The sequence below is a fragment of the Oryzias latipes genome, chromosome 12 (genome assembly GCF_002234675.1).
Source record: "Oryzias latipes chromosome 12, ASM223467v1".
NCBI lineage: Eukaryota > Metazoa > Chordata > Actinopteri > Beloniformes > Adrianichthyidae > Oryzias > Oryzias latipes.
This window is the reverse complement of record NC_019870.2, coordinates 18858078-18877829: the sequence shown is the minus strand read 5'-3', so window position 1 is coordinate 18877829 and position 19752 is coordinate 18858078. Positions and strand designations below refer to the sequence as shown.

General features: G+C 37.9%; 1 protein-coding gene across 1 annotated transcript in view; it reads left to right on the top strand.

The window, feature by feature from the left end:
• The window catches only part of LOC101161818 (glutamate receptor ionotropic, NMDA 3A), an 80286-nt gene that overhangs the window by 16608 nt on the left and 43926 nt on the right, over positions 1–19752 (top strand). The window contains exon 2 of the mRNA XM_011481947.3: positions 957–1657. Coding sequence (XP_011480249.2) covers positions 957–1657 — 701 coding nt within the window. The remainder of the gene's footprint in view (positions 1–956; positions 1658–19752) is intronic.

Here is a 19752-nt window from a genome sequence, read left to right as displayed (position 1 = left end):
TATCTATTTAGGCTGGAACATGACCAGCAGCAGTTTTTCAGCATACAAAAAATGAGTCAAATTAGCCAGGAGATGTAATCCCACCCGTGTGATCATTTGAGACATTTTTCCTCTGAGGGTGGCGGAGCCCATTTACAACAGATGTCAAGAGTCCCATTCCCCACGTTCAGGGCAATTTCTAAGCACACTCACAGCCAAATGCAGAATCTGTTGCATTTGATCTTGTTCATTCCGTCTCTTATTGAAGTGCAGCAACATGGAATTTACCCAGACAAGCAAGCAAAAGATGAAACATTTGCTTTGTATTTATGAATTCTTTCAATCTGGCTTTGGCGTGAAGAGTGGGGGATCACAGGCTTCACTCGATACGAAATTAAAACCCAGATGATTTGTAACTTTATGAATCATCAATGACTGTGGGAATTCACTTTGATCTCAGGGTGGTCTCCAAAAATACAGTTTCTGGGTGTGTTTTCTCATTGGCCAGAGAATAGAAAAGTAGCATGAATATAACTCTTAAGATGTAAGTAATGATATTCATGGGAGCAGGAAAGAGGAGCTGAAATCCATTATATCTAGCAGACAGCTTTTTTTCAGTTGGAACAAATTGAAGTCTAAAATTGAAAGTAATTTTTCTCTTGAATTTACCAACCTTTTGCTACTTTTTCTTCCCTCTTCTGTCTTTCCCCTTGTGTCGTCTTCTACATATCACCTTCTGGTGCTACATCTTATGATTCTTTTTCACTGTCTGTCCTACCAAAATGCCATTACACCCTCAATGTACCTCGATCCAAACCTTAACCTCAAATGTTGTGTCATCCCACCATTCCTCTGTGAAATACAACTGATTCTTTGTCTCTATCATGTCTTGTCCATCATTATTTATTAATTATTTTTGTTTCATGTTATATTTCTCTCACTCTCCTTCCATCCCATCTTCCCCTTTGGCTCCGCAGAATCCTCTTCATTTCCAAATGGCGATGCAGACAGTAGAGGCTCCGCCCTCGCATCTCCTCTACCGCCTGCTGATGATGAATGGCTGGTGGGACATCAGTATTCTCCTGTGCCAGGAGTGGAACATCAGCGACTTCCTCTTCCTCATCAAGAATAACAGTCGCTTCCACCTGGGCACACTTGTCAACTTGACCGGCATGGCTCTGTCGGCGTCTTCATTCCCATCCTCGGTGGGAGCTTCAGCAGAAGCATCCTCCCCTCCTTATTTTTCCTCTGCTGCTTCATCTGCTTCATCCAGCACCTCGTCCAAAGCCGACCACCAGCAAGTGCTCATGCGGCAGCTGGAGGCCCTGAGGGAACCCTCGTCCATTAAAGGGGTAGTGATGTTTGGGTGTGACATCCGTGAGGTGAGGCGTTTGTGGGCGTTGGCCACTCGGATGACCCTTCCAGAGTTTCAGTGGATCTTGGGGGACAGCCAGAATGTGGCAGAACTGAGGACAGAGGGGTTACCTTTGGGGCTTTTGGCCCACGGGGTGATGGGATCACCTTCACTGGATCACTATGTTCGGGACTCTTTGGAGCTGGTGGCTCGTGCGGTGGGCAGTGCAGCCCTGGTGAACCCCGCCATGGCGCTCATTCCGGGAACTACCAACTGCATGGATGCACAACAGCTTAACGGCAGCTCAGGGGAATTCTTGGCAAGGTAGGAAATGATTATTCCAACTATGAAACCTGGTTTAGTAACAATGCAGTATTGCATGCAACAATTCCTTTTCTCCTTGATTTGGTTCAACCTTGACTTTTGGGTCACGGTTTTGTTTCAGTACAATACATGATTTGTGTATTACAAAACATTAGGAAAATCAAGTAACGCTGCAGAAAAACCAACATTTGTGTCTGACACTTTCAACATAAACACACTGGTATGCAGTACATACAGTCACCTTTAAACTGAGAATCATGGGATCCCTGGTACTCAATCATTATCATTATTGCAGGACTGCAGCAATGTTGAGATATGATGATCTAATGTGACAACATATAGTTTGTAACAAAAACAGGACAGCAAAGAACTCTTACTCAAGTTCCAGTCAAGTTTGATATATTTAAAAAGATTCTTCTTTAGATTCTGGTCCAAATTTTTGGTCATCGTTTTAAGTATGATGTTTCTTGAGTTTCCCTAATTTGTTCCTAAAGAGAATTTTAACACATTCTTGATGTTTTTAATCTAAAAATGGCTATCTATTCAAAAAAACCTAAGCCAAGTTCACAAAATGGCGGTTGACCTGTATGGGTGCTGTGGGTACTTACTTGGGTTGCCCGAATTCGTTGAGGGTCAGAGACAAGACCAGTTGCCTCTTATACCTTGGTCACATCTTCCTGTACTGGGAATTGACCTGTACGGGGCATTCTTGGTTGTCCAAATCCATGGAGGGTTGTAGTGAGTACGGACCACATTCCAAGGGGAGCGCAGGTGTGTATTGCAGTTCACTTGTGAATCGTACGTCCCCCTCAAGTGACGTCATGAAAATGGAATGTACGATTGTCATGCATGTGGTAAATGTATCATGCAGTATTTGTTTGGGTAATATAAGTTACGCACATTTATAACATACAGGTGATGTGTTGTTTAAGTGTTCACTAAGACCCGCCACATGCTCGAAGTAAAAATGTACATGAACATGTTTACCCTGCAGGCTCATCACGCAGACTACAACTTTGATATTTCCTGTGGGCCACCTGTCCGTCCCTTTTCCAGGTTTGCCCTAGAGACAACCATGACTAACGCTTATCTACTCTTATTGGTAAATACTGAACTTATTCTGAGTCTTGTGTAAGTTTGTCCATCCAAACACACACACACACTCCTTGGATTCTTCGGGAACCACTATGTGAAACCTTGCAGATCTCCTGCATGTTGGCATAGAAGAAAGAAAACAGATGTACACAGAAATTATTAAGGAGGTTTCACAGCATCTGCAACATGAAGGGTCCTATGGTTTTGTTGATACGTACAGAAATGGAATAAAATCTATTCGTTGGAGTTAACAAGACTTTTTCTAATGGTCTGAAGCTTTTTGTGTCACGGTTTTAGTTTCTTTGCTTTTGTGTTCTGGTTCTCTTTTGTTTCTGTCATGTTTTGAGTTCAGTTTCCTGTTTTATTTTGTAAGGTTTCCTGTTTTGTTGTTGTTTCGAGTTTTACTTTTGGTCCCCGTCTTCCCTCATTGTTTCCCCCTGTGTCTCGTCTGTTCTGTATGCATTTAAGTCCTGTCTTTCCCTTCCTCCTGGGCTGATCCTTACTATGCTGCTCCCCTGGCTCTGTGTAGCTTTGATGTTTCCCCCTTTTGAGTGTTGCGAGTTTCGAGTTTTTCTAGCCTGCTCAGCAGTGATTTTGGTTTTTAGTTTTTGTTATTAAAGATCTTGTTTCCCTGGAACCTCCTGCCTCCTCGTCTCTGCACCTGGGTACTCCCCCCAACCCCCACCGTAACATTTTGGGGCTCTCTAGACTTCTGTGTTGTCAATGTAAATTCCCTTTTAATGTTGGTGGTTGAAGATCAGGCAGACATGAACAACAAGCTGCCAAAATCAAAAAGGTTTGAGACATGTGAGCAGTGCTTGTTGCATCAAGGGATTACAAAAATTGGAAAGCTAAGCACTTTTTTCTGTTATCAGGCTAAAACACCTGACAGACTGAAAATTTTTAACATGATTTTAATAATGTTTTTAATCATTTCTTTCATAATTTTTGTATTATGGTAATCATTTTTGAACATTGTTAGGGTGAGTAGACTTTTTACTAAAACACTACGTGTTACTTTTAGTGACTGTATGATCACTCTTGAGAGTTTAAATTTCAAAATAAAAGACCTTCAACTCAGATTAGTGTGTAATACTCAGAAAATGAAGTTAATCTTAAAATGTTTTCATGAATTAAAAACAAAAACATTTTTACTATTTAAAGCCGGAAATTATACAATTAGAAAATGCATGCTCATTGGTTATTTATAATACATAATTCTCCAATCTGTAATTTTCAAAGGATGATATTGTTTATTGAAAGAACTCTACAGAATATTGATGCATACTTTTATTAGAAAGGCCTCTTTTAAATGTGTTCACCAAAACACTCAATCCATTTAAAACAGGATGGATAAAAACTAACCATTTAGAATGTTTTTTATGTGTTCCACCACATCTACACTTGTCAGTTTTGTCTTTTATTTTAAAGATGAGAAATTTTATTTTGTAAAAAATAAAATTAAAATAGCACTCATTTGCATGAGCAGATTGGATGCACTGACTGCGCATCAGATTCCTGGATTGTATAAAGAAAGTGTGGTGACAGTTCATCCTCTGAGTGTTTTACACATGAGCGGCTGCTCTTTGTAAAGCAGTTTTAATTCTATATGAACCCCGTCAATGACCCTGAGAACCCAGAGGATTTACCTGAAGAGGTTTAGTTTGCTGCTGGGGAAAACCTGCTCTAATCTCCCAGCTTTTGCACACAAGAGATTTGGAAAGTCAGAAATGCGCTTGGCTTAGAAGAATCTATGTTTACTGGACACCAATAAAACAACGTGCTTGGATCAACCAATGAGGAAAAAAAAATACAAATCTGTTTGTCCTAGAATTTATATCTTTTTTATACTTTTACTACATTTAAACTAAACCACAGTCTATTTTTATGTCTCTCCAGGCAGTTTTTTTTTATTAGGGACAAACTTAAAAAAAAGGTCTGCAAGTCATGCTTTTGATATTGTAAAACAAAAATAATAATTTGTTGTAAAGACTTGTTGGTCAGATAAACAGAATTGTTTTAACACCTATTGTTTTAATCCTGTTACGCCAACTAGAAGAATTGACAAAATTTATTTGGAATCAACATGTTTTTCCAATCCTTTAGTGAAATCCACCAAAAAGATGACAATATCATTTTTTCAGTGTGATTTAGTTAGTGTCATTTATGATATGCTGGGTGATTTGATACCTTTTTACTCACAGCAATGTTAGATTAAAATGCAAACATGAGTGTTCAAGAAAAAAAACACTTTATGCAATCTCAATTTGTTTTTATTTTTATTTGGTTTCCTTTAGCTGTCTCATAATCACAAAGGAGGGTAACTGTATCTTAATCTTTAGTGTCCTGTCCATTACATTTATTCTGGATTTTTTTTAGATTCCGCATGCTTGTCGTCCACGTAGGAGCAGGTGCTTTGTGAATGAGTTAACCTGGAGCTATGAATTGTCATCAGTGGTGTTGAAGCCAGAGAGCAGGAGACAGATGAGCGACTGAGGCAGCACTTGTTGCCAGCTTGAACGCTGAAGCCCTCTGGGAATCCGCTGCATGATTATTGTTATGGACTCATAGTTGGAACAGGCTTGCTGTTGTTTCGCTAAGCCATTTTATTAAACTGATGAATGTGAGGACTCCACAGAAAGACTGAACACTGTCTCCGAAATGACAGCTGCAGAGGAAATTCTATAAAAGGCAGTGGCATGGGGTAATTGATTAATAACCACAAGTTAATTAAAGATAATGGATGATGAAGACGGGGTTGTTTGACACATGAAAAAAAAAGAAGGGAACCGAAATAAATGGCTTACGGGAAAAAGGGATGGAGACACTCCTTTCGCTTGTAATGTGCAAACCACTTAGAAAGAATATCCATCTCTATCACCTTAATTGATCAAATCGCTGTAGACAGAGATTCCATCATCTAAAAGATGGACCTGACCGGCATAGTGTCGTGCTCTTGTTTACAGAGGGTTTCCAGGCTTTAGTTAATCATTCTGTCATCACCCTGTCTGTGCAGCTGCAAGATGGCACAAACAAATCCTGGAATGCTAAAGGTGATTTTTCAAAATATGCTTCAAGCTTTAGGGAAATAAACTAACCTCAGGACACAGATTAGCAACATCTAAAAGAAAAAGTACCATAAATATAACATTTAAAAGTTCAACTTAAAAAAGAAAAATCAAAAAACAAATGCATTTGTTAATGAGACAAGCAGATCTTGCTAGAAGTCTGAAATACACTAAAATTGAGAATAAAAATAGTTACAACGCAAGTGTTGAAAAGTCAGACTGTGAAATAAAATTTATACTTGTGCGTCCAAAAACAAGATCTAAAACTTAACGAAATGCTAAACTGTTTAATTTAAGTTAAACAAATTAAAATTCACGTAAAAACAAAACATCTTAGATAGGTCTTATAAAATAAACGTGAATCAAAATGGGCAGAAAACATATGGTTTAAAGACCTGCTCCAATGAAAATGGTGTTTATTGTGTTTTAAACATGTTATTGAGGTTTTTTCCTGATGATGGAGGACATTTATTTTCATCATTTATATTTATCGTTGTGAAGAAGGAGTAAACACAAAAGTGCTGTTTGAAAAAGAGCGTATTTGTGATGAGATACTGGGTAAGAAACAAGCTACCCACTTCGAGCTCTCAGCAATGAGGAGAGGAAGGGGGGCGGGGTTGCTATGCTCTTACTGTTCTGCACAGAAAATCCACTGGGCGTGTGACCAGCTCCATTCTGATGCATCCATTTGTCAGTAACGAGTGACGGAAAAGGGGGACAGGGTTGCTGTATGCCAAGAATTCTGCCCCCAACTCAGAAGTGAATTTTCTAATAAACTACTCCACTCTGCAGAAACTATGTCCTAAAAAAATTACAGGTTTTTTATTTTGATGCTTTGTCGTTGATGTTTTGGTTCTAAGAAGTGCCAAATCCTGTGTGTTTACTGAACTATAAATATAAATCTTTGTTCTATAGGCTTTATCACTATTTGTTTCCTTGAGGAAAAAAAATTAGGCCTCAAAAAAAAAAGGGGACCAGTCACATCATCTCTTGTTTTACCACACATGCTGAGCTCCAGGCCTCGGGGGCTGCTGTCCTGCTTGTTTTCCAATTGACCTTGTTCTTGTTTGTGGTTTTTCTTTCACAAAACTGCACCTGAATCAGGTAATTACTAGCAGGATATCTGAAAAACTAGCAGGTTGAAAGGCTTCTGGGCCTGGAGTTGAACACTTCTACCAATAGGCCAGAAGGAAAGTGCCAATAGCTAGTTATAGCTAACTAACAGTGTCAAAAGAAATAAAGGGACTAGCAGATTCAGAAAAAGATTTTTAAAAAAGGAAATGTTAGACCAAGAAATACAAAAGTATTCCCATTATCAAAGTGGGGTGAGAAATAAAAAAGGTCAGAGAGAGGACCAACTATATTTAGCTAAATCACAGTTGGTTATTGTGTCAAACATTTCCCTTTTTCTGTTCAGTTCTTTATTTGGTCAAGTTAGTCTCAGGCTAAGATTACACCGACCATGATTTGAGGAGTCCAGTTTCAATGTACAGAAACACGCTTTGAGCGTAAAGCATGGCGTTCCGGCATCAGCGCTTTTTGGACGGTATGATGTTTTAAGAGTTCAAACATCTGAACTTTGTGGAAGAATTTGCGTCGCGTCAACCAATCAGGAACTCAGATTTGGCCCCTGGAGTGTTGATGACAAGATCAGCGAGTGGAGTCCTAAATCAACATGGTGGAGAATCTGATTGTTCTCTTCCTGAACTTTATTATATATTTCTTATTCGAATGGAGACATTAAAGAAAATATAATTTTATTCTTATTTTTTCCTTCCTCAGACTAATGCAGGACAGCAAGCTGTCAAGCTGAGTCACAGAGAGAGGGAAATGCAGCTGAAAGCAGCTGTCATTCTGACGCAGCTCCTGCATCTAAATGACGTACTGGGAGAGTCTCTGAACATCCGAACGTCTCAGACATGGAGACATGATTTATAGAACAGAACTCTTCAAAATAAATAAACCTGATCCCTCCACATCATCTGTGTCTTCCATGCATCGTAAGTGAGATATAGTCAGTGCTTCTATTTAGTGATCAGGCTAAAAAGTGTTGATGTGTTGGCTGCACAGCTGCAGCAAAGTGAATGAGCCAGAGAGTTTTACTGTGTATGCCGTATAGACTCATCACAAAGGCATTATATAAAGTACATTCTGTTTCACACACTGTACATTTTCAGAATGAAACACATTAAAAGAAATGTCTCAGATCTGTCTTCAAGGGAAAATCTCAGTGAATGAACTGTCAGGAGAAAATATCAAAACTCTATGATGTTAGAAAAACCATTATTCCTACAGGATACAAGGGTGATGCTGGAGAGACTGTGAACAGAATAAACTCATGTAAGGAAGCACTTAGCTATTAATTTATTAATACTTTATTAACAGAAAACGTTCATTCTTTACATGTGTGTGTAAAAAAATCTGATGTTGATTTATTAAAAAAAAAGATCTGATTTATAGAAAAAAAAGGCAATTCTTAATTGTAAATACTGGGTCTTAGCTTAGTCAGTTCAGTTTATATACCAGGCAAATCTTACATCCATGGCACCAAATTTGCCATGGATTTAACATGGCATCCCATATTTCAGAAAAGCATATTTGCCATGAGAAAAATCTGAAATGGCGCCCATTTTTAAAAATGGTGACCATACACTTAATTGCTACATACATATTTGGTTTCTGTTTGTCTCAGTCTCGAAAACATGGCCTGTTCATGGGAAATGGCATTAGTTATATATAGGGATGGGTACCGCGCCCCGGTAATGAACGAGTCCCTCCCGGGGCAACATTTTTTAATACCGCAGTATCTGTAAGATCAGTGCTGTCGGTACTGGAGAATTCGCATTTCTTTGTGTCCCACAAGATATAAACCAGAGCTGTGACGGGGTGGGGTTTTTGATCAACACCCCCCAACACGCCGCGTCACGCACCTAAGAACGCACGCAGCTTGTAATGGAAATGAATAAATGAATACAATGGAAATTCCTCCAGAAGCCCTTGAAGTTTAAACACAGGACTCGCAGAAAAAGGAAGTTATTAGCAAAGATGAATGTGTTTATTATAGTTCAAATCACGCACCATATGCAGAACTTTCACACAAAAAAAAGAGGAACGTTCGGCTTTGTGAAATCTAACTGCATACTCCACCATGTTGCCCTGTGAAACTGTATTTTATTTTAGAGTGAAGAGTTTATTTAATTTGTTTTATATTTACATCATGACAGCAATATGTCAAAACATTGCTGTCTATTTTTCTTTAAATAACTTCTTTTTTCATGTATTTTACTTCTCAAGTTGAAAAAATGTATAAAGTAAAATGTTTTGTTAAAAAAACAATGTTGTTCCATAATGAGGAAAAAAAACACTTTACGTTCTTAATTTGGTATTTATTTATTTATTGTCCTCAAAAAGTATTGATAAGAGTATCATTAAAATACCGGATCGATAATCAGTACCAATAAGTATAGTAGTACCGTTAAAACCTTAACGATACCCATCCCTACTCGTACATCGCCTTACCTCCTTCTTAGACGATCTAAAGCGCTTTGCAGTCACAGTTCCATTCACCCATTCAAAAACTGATGGCGGCTCTGCTGCCAAACACTGGCACCAACCTATAACCACCAGGAACAATGTGGGATTCAGTATCTTGTATAAGGGCACTTCGACACAGGGGTGCGCAGAGTGGGAACCAGACCTGCACTCTTCCAATCAGAGGTTAACCTCTCTCTGCACCCAGTGCACAAATTGATGTCTTTTTACTTGATATGTCCTACAGAATACTCTTATATACAGTATAGAGTTTTGCAATCTTGGATTTTGTCATGGCAAATGTTATTTTCTGAAACAGGAGTCCAGCAGCTACAATTGAGCCAAATGCGATGCTTGTTTCACAAAATGCACAATTATTTCAATAACCAGTTCCACTAAGACTAGTGAGGAGCATGAGGCATTGCTGTCATTGTGACAGATGGTGGAAATGCCCACAGTTGACACAATCGAATTTGGTTGTTTGTGGCTATATCTTTATCATTGTCTTTATTTTTAGGGTAATAATTATCAAAGTAATGAAAATAGTGTTTATTTTCATTCAATTGTTAGCAATATCAAAGGGGAACTTTATGAATAGCATTAAAATCAGACCAAACAGGAAAAGCACTCATCTAAAGAACAATGTCTCTAATTTATTGTGAGTAGTGTGATTCAAATATCAATAAAATAGAAATATCAGCATGTGAGACCATGAACCAGTAAATTATCACGATTTCAAATATTGACATCGATTCACTTAAATTTCATTTATTTATCAATACCTTAGGTCTCAGTCGTCTTTCCAATGGCGTTCCAAAGCTCTGAACCAAGAAAGATCAAGCAGGGATCAGAGTCTGAATTGTTCATCCCAGATTGTTCCCCGTTTTTTGTTTTTTTTTCTCTCTTTACCACTGGGTTCCATTTACTGAGCACTCAGAGCTGTGCTTTTTGTCATTCAGTCATGTGGTCCTGTGGGAAAACTCTTTCAAGCCACGTCACTTAGTATTATGTTCAGCAACTGAACCTAAGGGGACATTTGAACATTTTGTACCTAGGTCACACAGCACTGATGAGCTTCTGTGGGAGCGGAGTGCTGGGGCCCAGAGTAATTTCTTGCAGGGTTTTGGATTGCAAGCTTTTAGAGTTTATACATGGATGCAAAAGAAGAATGAAAAAAATGAAATTCTATTTTATTGTTGTGTTGGCAGCACTTTGGGTAGCACATGTACCCAAGGTTGGATGATAAAGATGCAAAAGCAGATGTTTGAAGTCAGCCGGGGTCATTGTAAATGTGCAGCCTTATCTTGAGTGGCAGTTGGAAGGGTGAGCAGGCTGGCAGCTTCCGAATTGTAGAGTCTGAGCTGCGAGAAGCGGGCAGCCTGTGGTTGGCCGGGATATTTAGGGGATCAGACGGCGGTGAGGAACAGGTTGGAGGAATGACTCTGGAGCTGTGGGGCGGTGGAAGCAAGGCAGGGAGGATTGGCTGGCAAAAATTTGGGTTATTTTAGAACATAACCCTCGTAATAAATGACAAGAACACGATTGTGTGGTTGTAGTACCTTCATTGTCAACAAACTAATTAATAAAAAGGGGAATTGTCAAGACAAGTAGCTTCTCATTAAGCCCAGATGTTTCTGTTTTTGAGATGACTAAAATAATAGTTCCTTTCAATTAATGATTTCATTAAAATATAATGAATTTCTAACATTTCTCTACCAAAATCAATTCTGTTTGGTTCTGAAAAACAAAGTTCACAAAATCAACTGATCCTAGGCAAAAACTTACGTTGATAGAATAGTTCATTCTTATCGTAAAAGCTTCTTTTTTGGGGACAAAAAAACACACAATCTGCTTTAGAGGTGAAACCAAAGATTGCAGTTCATGAATAGATTTGACATTCTGTATGAAGTGAGCTGCACGGTAGTATAGTGGTTAGGTATCCAACCTCAAAACGAAAAGGCCCTGGTAGAAAAAAGCCCAGCTTCTGTGTGGAGTTTGCATGTTCTCTTTTTGCACATGTTTTTTTTTTCCAGAAACTTTGCCTTATTCCCACAGTCCAAAGGCCCACTTCACAGTTTAATTGGTGTGTCTAAATTCTCCCTAAGCGTAAATGTGTGCAACTGTTTGTGTGACCTGTCCAGGTTTTTACCCCCTACAGTCGCCCAACAGTAGCTGGGATAGGCTCCAGCAGCTTTGCGATTCCAAAAGGAATTAACCGGGTTGACAAATGGATGAATGAATCCTGTAAGGAGAGATTTATTCAAATCAAATCACCAACATTTTTAATTTGGTGCTTCTGGCTGTACAATAAAAAATTAACAGATTAGTAAATCCAATTGACCTAAGGGCTGTTTCATCAAGCACTACTGTGCGAACAAAAAGTAAAATCTGTCACAAAGAAACTTGTCGGTTGTACAGATTTTGGATAGTTGATGCAGACACCATCAAAAGGAATTTTGCATTGCTCCAATAGGCCCTGTAATGTATACCAAGAGACTTGCCTTGTAACTAAAACCCAATTTTTGCATGGTTGATCCTTTTTGGAAAATTGTAACTATAGAAGTGGGAGTAAATTTTTCTGCAATGATTCTTTTCTCTTAATGTAGGGTCTCTGTGACGTCTTCATGAATCGGGCCAGGAGTTTTTTTGGATCTTTTTTCACGTTCACACTTATCTCCTGCCTTTTTTTTTTCCATTCAGGCTTATTATTAATTTACAATTAGCCAAAGAAATATGTCCCGTTTTCTCATTCAGATCAACCTCAATGACTCTGGAAAATTGGACTTCAACTTTCCTGTCAATAGGATTATAATTTTGGAATTAAATGAGTAGATCTGGAAGGTAATTTCAAAGTCCATACATTCTTAAAGAAAAACAAATGACCCTCTTTATGGAAAACCGTTATGGGATGTGGGTCACTTGCCTGTAACCTGGTGACTGTCTATCCTTAACCCTTTTGCTATCCTAGGCACTTTAACGTTGGGAGTTGGGTCATCTAGACCCACTAGACAGTGCTCTGAACCTTTTTTCTTCAATGATTTGTGATCTTCACTGGTGTCCATGGATTACATGAAATCTTTCCACCTTTATCCACCTTTGTCATGGTAGGGAGAACACGTCAATGTAAGGGTGGGGTCATCTAAGATAGCACAAGGGTTATGTCTTGTTGTCCAAATGATTAAATATTGTGATGTTCTACATACTTGGTAACATTTTCACTATTATCTGGTAAAAATTATTCATCTATTGTAAGAATGGTGTTTTACCACCAACATCATGCTGTTTACAGTGAATTTAAGACACTAATCTTAGGGATTACTTGAGAATCTCTTTTGATTTCCCAAAAAATAGGGACTGACATTCTACTTCCACCCATCAGAACGCCAGGATTCAGAAAATAATGTGCAGGTTTTATTAACAGTCTTAACACAAGTGAGAGAGGTCGAGTCAGAAAAAGTAGATGTTGTAGGATTTAAATGCAAGAGACTAAAGGTCTAGACTACACAAAAACTTTATTCATTTGAAAAATAAGCTTTCATCCACAGCAGGTGAGGCTAAGAAATCAATTTGACTGGAAAACGGCCTGAGCGGCCAGAAACAAAAAACGTAGATGATGAGGCAAGATGGTTAAATTAGTGTTTTTGAACCTATTTTGAGCCGAGGTACACTTTTTCCTTAACAAAAATCCTGCAGCACACCAGCAACCAGAAATAAAGAAAAAGAGAAATTCTATAGTCTGTATTGATGTGCAGCCTCTCAATGATCTTACTTACATTTTTTGTAATAATTGAGGCACAAAAAAATTAAATTTGCAGCTGTTTTTCCTTAAAGTTTCGACATTTTTTAAAAACAATTTTGAACTAAATTAGTTGAAAATTGGGTAGTTGTTTTCCCTCCAGTTAATTAAAAAGCAATTTCTTGAAAACCTCAGAAAAACCAAATGAAATGGCATTCTTTCTAAACTATAATTTATTTTTAAATATTTATTTTATGTTTGCGCAAGAGCAACTGTAATTTTTGAACAAATATCCTAATAATCATAGTATGTTTGATAAATTTTAAACAAGAAAGACCAATTTTATCTTCATGTTTATAAGTTAGGTTCTAACCACATAAAAAAGTGAACATGCTGAAGTTTTATTAGTTTTTCTTTTGTCAAAATCAAACCAGTAACTTTAACAAAATAAGTTTTATTTATTTTTGGGTCATTAAATGGTTTCATTTTAGTTAAATATGTCTGTTGGCCATTTCATCATAATGCTGGGTTTTTTATGTTGTCATTACTAATATTTAAACTTAACTTCAAGTTTAAAAAAGTGACAGAAGTCTGAAATAACATTTGTCCTTTAATCCAGACATTATTTTCATCAAGAAACCTAACAGACTGTTAGTGCAGATGTTTGCGTAAGAGATGCAATCATGTTAGCCCAATGCATCATGGGAGTTGTAGTGAAAGTGGTGCTGATGCCGGAGAGACTTTCATCTCTGAGCTTCATCATTTGATTCATTTTTTACACGGTTCGACACTGGATCCAGTTACAATCCGTCCACCCCTGGCCACAGATCGCCCCCCCCTTGCTCCGTGCCCCTCATTTAAATCATTTGCAGTTTGCATCAAACTCGCGCCTCCGCCTTTGTTTTAACACGCGTCAAAGTCGCTGCTGGACACTACCCCAGAAATGGGTTTATAAATCTGATCCTGGCCCCTGGAATCAAGCAAGACACCCTTCAATCCTTGGAAAGACAGACTTAGATGAACAATTTCTAAACAGAAAAGCTGACTGAGAAGAGGGCAAAAAAAGAGCATCCTAGACTGCCCTAGTATAACAGAGAAGCAGGCAGGAAGAGGAGCATCCTGAAGAACACCTATGAGCAGACAGAAGCCTGTGGGCTGCAGCGGGATGTTGGAGCAGACAATGGGCTGCTCTCGCAGAACATCTTCTGCTGAGTCAAAAGTCTTTACAAGCCTGTCTTAGGATTGGAGTCAGCTGAGGACACAACTGACTGAAGCAGAAAAGCTTCATATAATTATTAAGCTATCAATATAACGGAAGTTGGCAAATCAAGCTGAAACATGAGGAAGCAAAAAAAGTGACAGGGGATCTTCCTCTGAGTAACTGAACACATAGACCTGAAAACACCCTGAGGTGTAAACAGTAACAGAGGAAGCTGTGACGATTGGAAACATGACAGGGACGATGAAGAAACACAGGACCAAATAAAATAGTAAACGTCCCGTTATATCAATAAACAACAAAGATGAATGAAAATAGTCTATTATATTAGCATTAGAACGTTGAAAATGCCAAAAAAGTGATCCTCCTCCTCAGACGGAAGCGTCACACAAACGTAGAGATCTTGTTTTTGGTGGAGGAAGAAGGATTAAAGTGGAAAGCTGCAGGGACACCGATGGCTTCATCGGGCTGGAGGGATCCTGCAAACCAACCATCAATAGATAAAACTTTAATAAATTGTAAATCAAACAAATGAGCTTCCAGATATTTGGAACGTTCAAGCTCATTTAGCTTACCTGTTCAATTAAGTTTAGTCGGTCTGCTCTGTTGCTGCGCGGCGTTCACCTGCTGCTCTGCATGCTCACTTCCACTTAATATCGGAAATTTACGAGTTTTTTTTCTCATAAATTTACGACTTAAAATCTTGTAAATTTACCAGTTTTTTCTCATAAATTTACCAGTTTTTATCTCCTAAATTTACGAGATAAAAACTCGTAATTTTACTTTTTTTTTTTGTTTTTGGTGGCCCTAATCCTCCATCGTAGTTCAACCCTTTGAATGTGTTTGAGTGATAAAACATCAGAGGAGCAGCTTGACCAAGAGAAAAAAAATGAGCACATGGTTTGATCAACCTTTTAAAATGTCAATTTTATGATGATTCATGATGCACAGGAAAAAAGCTAACCAAAAAGCCCCCCACAGTAAAAAACAAAACAAAAACCCACAGCTTGCACCGGTGCAATTCCAGATACCTCTCAACCGACGTGTCTGATCCCTGAGTGTCACAGTTTTCCCTCCATCAGTAGAAACCAACTGTGTGATTTGATGAGGGCTTTAACATTTATGCTAATCATTGTTTAAGGAAGGCAATAAAAAGCAACAAAAAGATCTGGTTAAAATAAAATTTTAGAGGAATTTTAGTATTTAAAATCTGAAAAAGAAAAGTACTTGCATTCATTTTGGAAATGCAGAAATACAATTAAACTAAAATGCTGTTACACAATAAAAACCTGAGAAACATTCAAGGCAAACTTTTCCCAACTAGAAGACAGACCTTTTAAATGCATTGACAAGAGACCTGGTGTGCCATTTCCATGACCTGCAAAGACAGAAAAGCATCTGACGAGTTCCTCCAATGAGGTATGTCATCCTATAGCTCAGTCATAAAATCAAATTTGGCAGGGCAAATATTTGTCACAGGAAACTTAAATGTTGCTTCTTTTCATGTTACGTTCCTAAAACAACAAAGATCACTTGTTTTTCTTCAGAATAAAAATGAAAACATGTCTTCCATTCATTTTAGTTAAGTAGTGATACCAGCAAGGATTTAAGCTCAGTGCTGTATGATTTTTGGGAAACTAAAATCTTTTTGTGGTGGCAGATGAGACCAGAACTGCAGGTGATTCACCCAGACAGCTCGAAATACCATCAAAACACTCATTTAAATGATTTTCCTTTTTTATGGGGTAGAAGTGAATCATGCCACATTGTGCAAATAATAAACTCTGTATTGAATTATTTTTAAATAGTGCTTCTCTATGTAGAAAAAGGTTTTAAAGCTCCCATAATCCAGACATCTATGGAAAGATCTTTTTTTTCCTGCTCAGTTGTTGAGATATTGTTCAAACTCCTCAATCTGTGTAGAAAGAGTTTTACCTGATTGATTTAAAATTCAAGATTTAAATTATTGCACACGAGGGGGGTCTGATTCACAAAATGTTTGCAGATGCAGTCCTGTGCAAACCTGATAAGAAGTGCAAAAACATGGATGCACCAAGGTTTACATCTGCCAAACGGGCAAAATAGTTCACGCAATGCATTTAGCACATTGTCTTCTCTGGAAACACTGCTCCAAAGGGTGCAGCTATGCTAGTAGCAGACAGGAAAGACTATAAAGGAAAACTTAAAGTTGTTTTCTTTTTCTTTAATATTACTTTATCCGAGACAGATTTTGTAGAAAAAAATGAGTTTTCAAAAAGCTGAAGCTTTCATCAAGCTCGTAGTGCTTGTTTTTCCTTCACTTTATGAGGCTTTAGTTACCCCAAAAACTTTTAGCGGGTGGCCCAGACAAGTGTGCACTTTTTTAGTTTGTGGTCCCCCTCCAAAAAACAAATGACAGAGTATTAGGGCAATACGGTGGCCGACAGGGCTCACACTACATACAAAAGAATCGACAAAACGGCATTACCTGAAGCACAATGAAATTACGCGCAACACAACGACATAAACTGCAGCAACAGCATAAACCGCAGCACAACGGAAATGAGGACTTTTTTTCCTACCGGCGGGAAAAAAAAGTCTGTTTCAAACTATTCGGTACGACTGAGTTTTAGGGCCACCAAAAAAAAAGATTTTAAACTGTAAATTTACGTTAGAAAAAAATCGTAACTTTACAACATTAAAGTGGAGGTGAGCAAACAGAGGAGCAAGTGAACACCGCACAGCAGCAGAGCAGACCGACCAAACATAGTTGAACATGTGATCTGAATGTTTATTGAAAACGTTCCAAATGTTTGGAAGCTCATTTGTTTGATTTATGATTTATCAATGTTTTATTTATTGATGGGTGGTTTGCAGGATCTCTGCAGACCAATGAAGCCGTCTGTATCCCTGCACGCAGCTGTCCACTTCAATCCTTTCTTCCTCCATTAAAGATAAGATCTCTATGTCTGTGTGATGCCTCTGTCTGAGGAAGCGCACTTTCTTTTTTTTTAGGTATTTTCAATGTTCTAATGCTAATATAACAGACTATTTTCATTCATCTTTATTGTTTTATGTTGAAACGGGATGTTTCATCTGGAGGAGGGGGGCGTAAGTATCACTGTTTACTTCCGCATTGATGTCCGGATGACAGGTTCATGACGTAAGGTGACAAATGAACTTCAGGGTGTGTGAATGAAAAGGAAAGTAAAGGCTGCAGCAGTCCTCTACACCCAAACGTGTCTCTGAGACCCTATTTTTACATATAAAACACCGCAGGGGCACGGATTGCTACATCAACGGGCTGCAGAGATCCTGCTCACCACCCGTCACTAAATAACACTTTAATAAATTGTAAATCAAACAAATGAGCTTCCAAAAATTTAAAACGTTATCAATGAACATTCAGCTCACCTTTTCAACAAATTTAGTCGGTCTGCTCTGCTGCTGTGCGGTCTTCACTTGCAGCACTTTTTTTTCTTGTAAATTTACGACTGAAAATCTCGTAATTTTACTTTTACTATTTTTTATTTTTGGTGGCCCTAAAACTCCGTCGTAGTCATCCAAACATGAGTTACTGTAAAGGAATATTTGTACCCACCAACTAACCTTCTAATCTGCATAAAACAATGACCACTATTCCAACAAATGTAGTTATTTTAACTTTTATTGACACTACTTTAAAATCATTAGCAGTTATCATCCTCTTTTTTCTGGCTAATATATGCACAGGTCAAAATAAAGTATGATGTTCAGCTTTAAAAAAGAAACACATCTGCTGCTTTAAGACATAAAAACATGGATATAATTGTAATTTTCTTGAACAAACAGATTTTCATATTCTGGGCTCAAAAAAGAATTACCCTTTCAAGGTTTTTAATGAGGGCTTTCTTCATTCATTATTCACTGTTGTTGTTGTTGTTGTTGTTTTTTCAAAAGAGACAAAAAGAATAGCTTTATTCCAGTCTGACAATCAATCAGAATGAATAAAAAAATATAAAAAACATTTAACTTTTGACTTGTATACATTTTTAAGCGAGCTTCAGTTCAGATCTAGTTTACGTGTTCATTCAGAATATTAACACATAGTTTCATAAAGGCTGGATGGACAGCATAACACCTAATGAGCCTGATGTTACTGAGGCCATAAAGCCTCTATAAAAGTTTCAAAAAAGAGCTGTCAGTCTCTAACATGGCTGTGGTCATATGGACAAACGTCATGGGAATAAACGCCTGATCAGAATAAAATGTGTCATGTATACACACCGTTCAGAATAATCTGCCTCGATCAGACTCATTCAGATCAAAATTTCCTTCCCATCGAGATAGGTGGGTTATGCCGATTGTATTTTCCGATTGTGGTGCGTGTAAAATGTTCATTCCGATTGGAGGTTACTACTGCTCTGGCTTTTACGACATGCATAGACGGTGCGGCGCTCCAGAGGAGGCTGTGGAGCACAAACAGGACCTGCTACGCTAGAGTGAAAAATGTCCCTAAGCAGAGCAGCTGGACTCGTAGATTTAACAACCAAAGATTTCAACTAACGGGTGATTTCTTCTGAGTTCGAACAGTTCTAATCTTTTTTTCCTCTCTTTTTTGTATGATCTAATTGAAATATAACGTAACAAAAAAATGGGTCTTGCACAAAGACTTGTGTTGGGGGTAACTGATAACCAAGTAACGGATTACTGTAATTTTATTACTTTTGTCAGTACCAAATGTTTTTCACTTTTTTTACTTCGATCAGTGGCATAGACCGCATGTATTGTAACTTAATTCTGTGTCATTTTCACACTGTTGTCTGAATTCTAATGACACCAGGTATTCTCTTGAACCACGTTCATACTTTGCATGAGGTCATTGCTTTAAAAATAAAGTTAAAGACAAGGGGATCTTGTTTGTGTAAACTGTTTTCCCTTGACAATTTGTACACAAGAGTAAAAAAGTAAAGTAAAGTAAAGTAATAAGTAGTGAATTACTTTTTCAAATAGGTAATGAATAAAGTAATTCAATTACAATTCCGATCTAATAACTAAGTAAAGTAATTAATTACTTTTTAGAAGTGATTTACCCAACTCTGAAAACTGCAATATCCGAAATGACAGGGGGCTTTATAGTTCAGAGTGCCTTATGGATTCATTCTGTTTGTGTTTACTAATGTGGATGGAATTTTGAGAAGCACACTGTGCTCTGTCTAAATGATTGGTTGTATTTACTCTACCCTACAAATGTGGCAGTGTTGGACTGTGTTTCTTTTATGTGTTACTAACAAGGCTGGGAGTTAGCGTAGGCAATGTAACATCAGTTTTAATGGTAGCTGTCTGTTTTTTCATGTTGTGAACAAGGTTGGTTAATGTGTAGCATTGTTGAACTTTGTTTTTTTATATGTTACTAACTGAGGTTTGATTTAGCAGTGTCAGCCTGTTTTTTTTCTTACATGTTCCAAACACAGTTGGAGGTTATAGG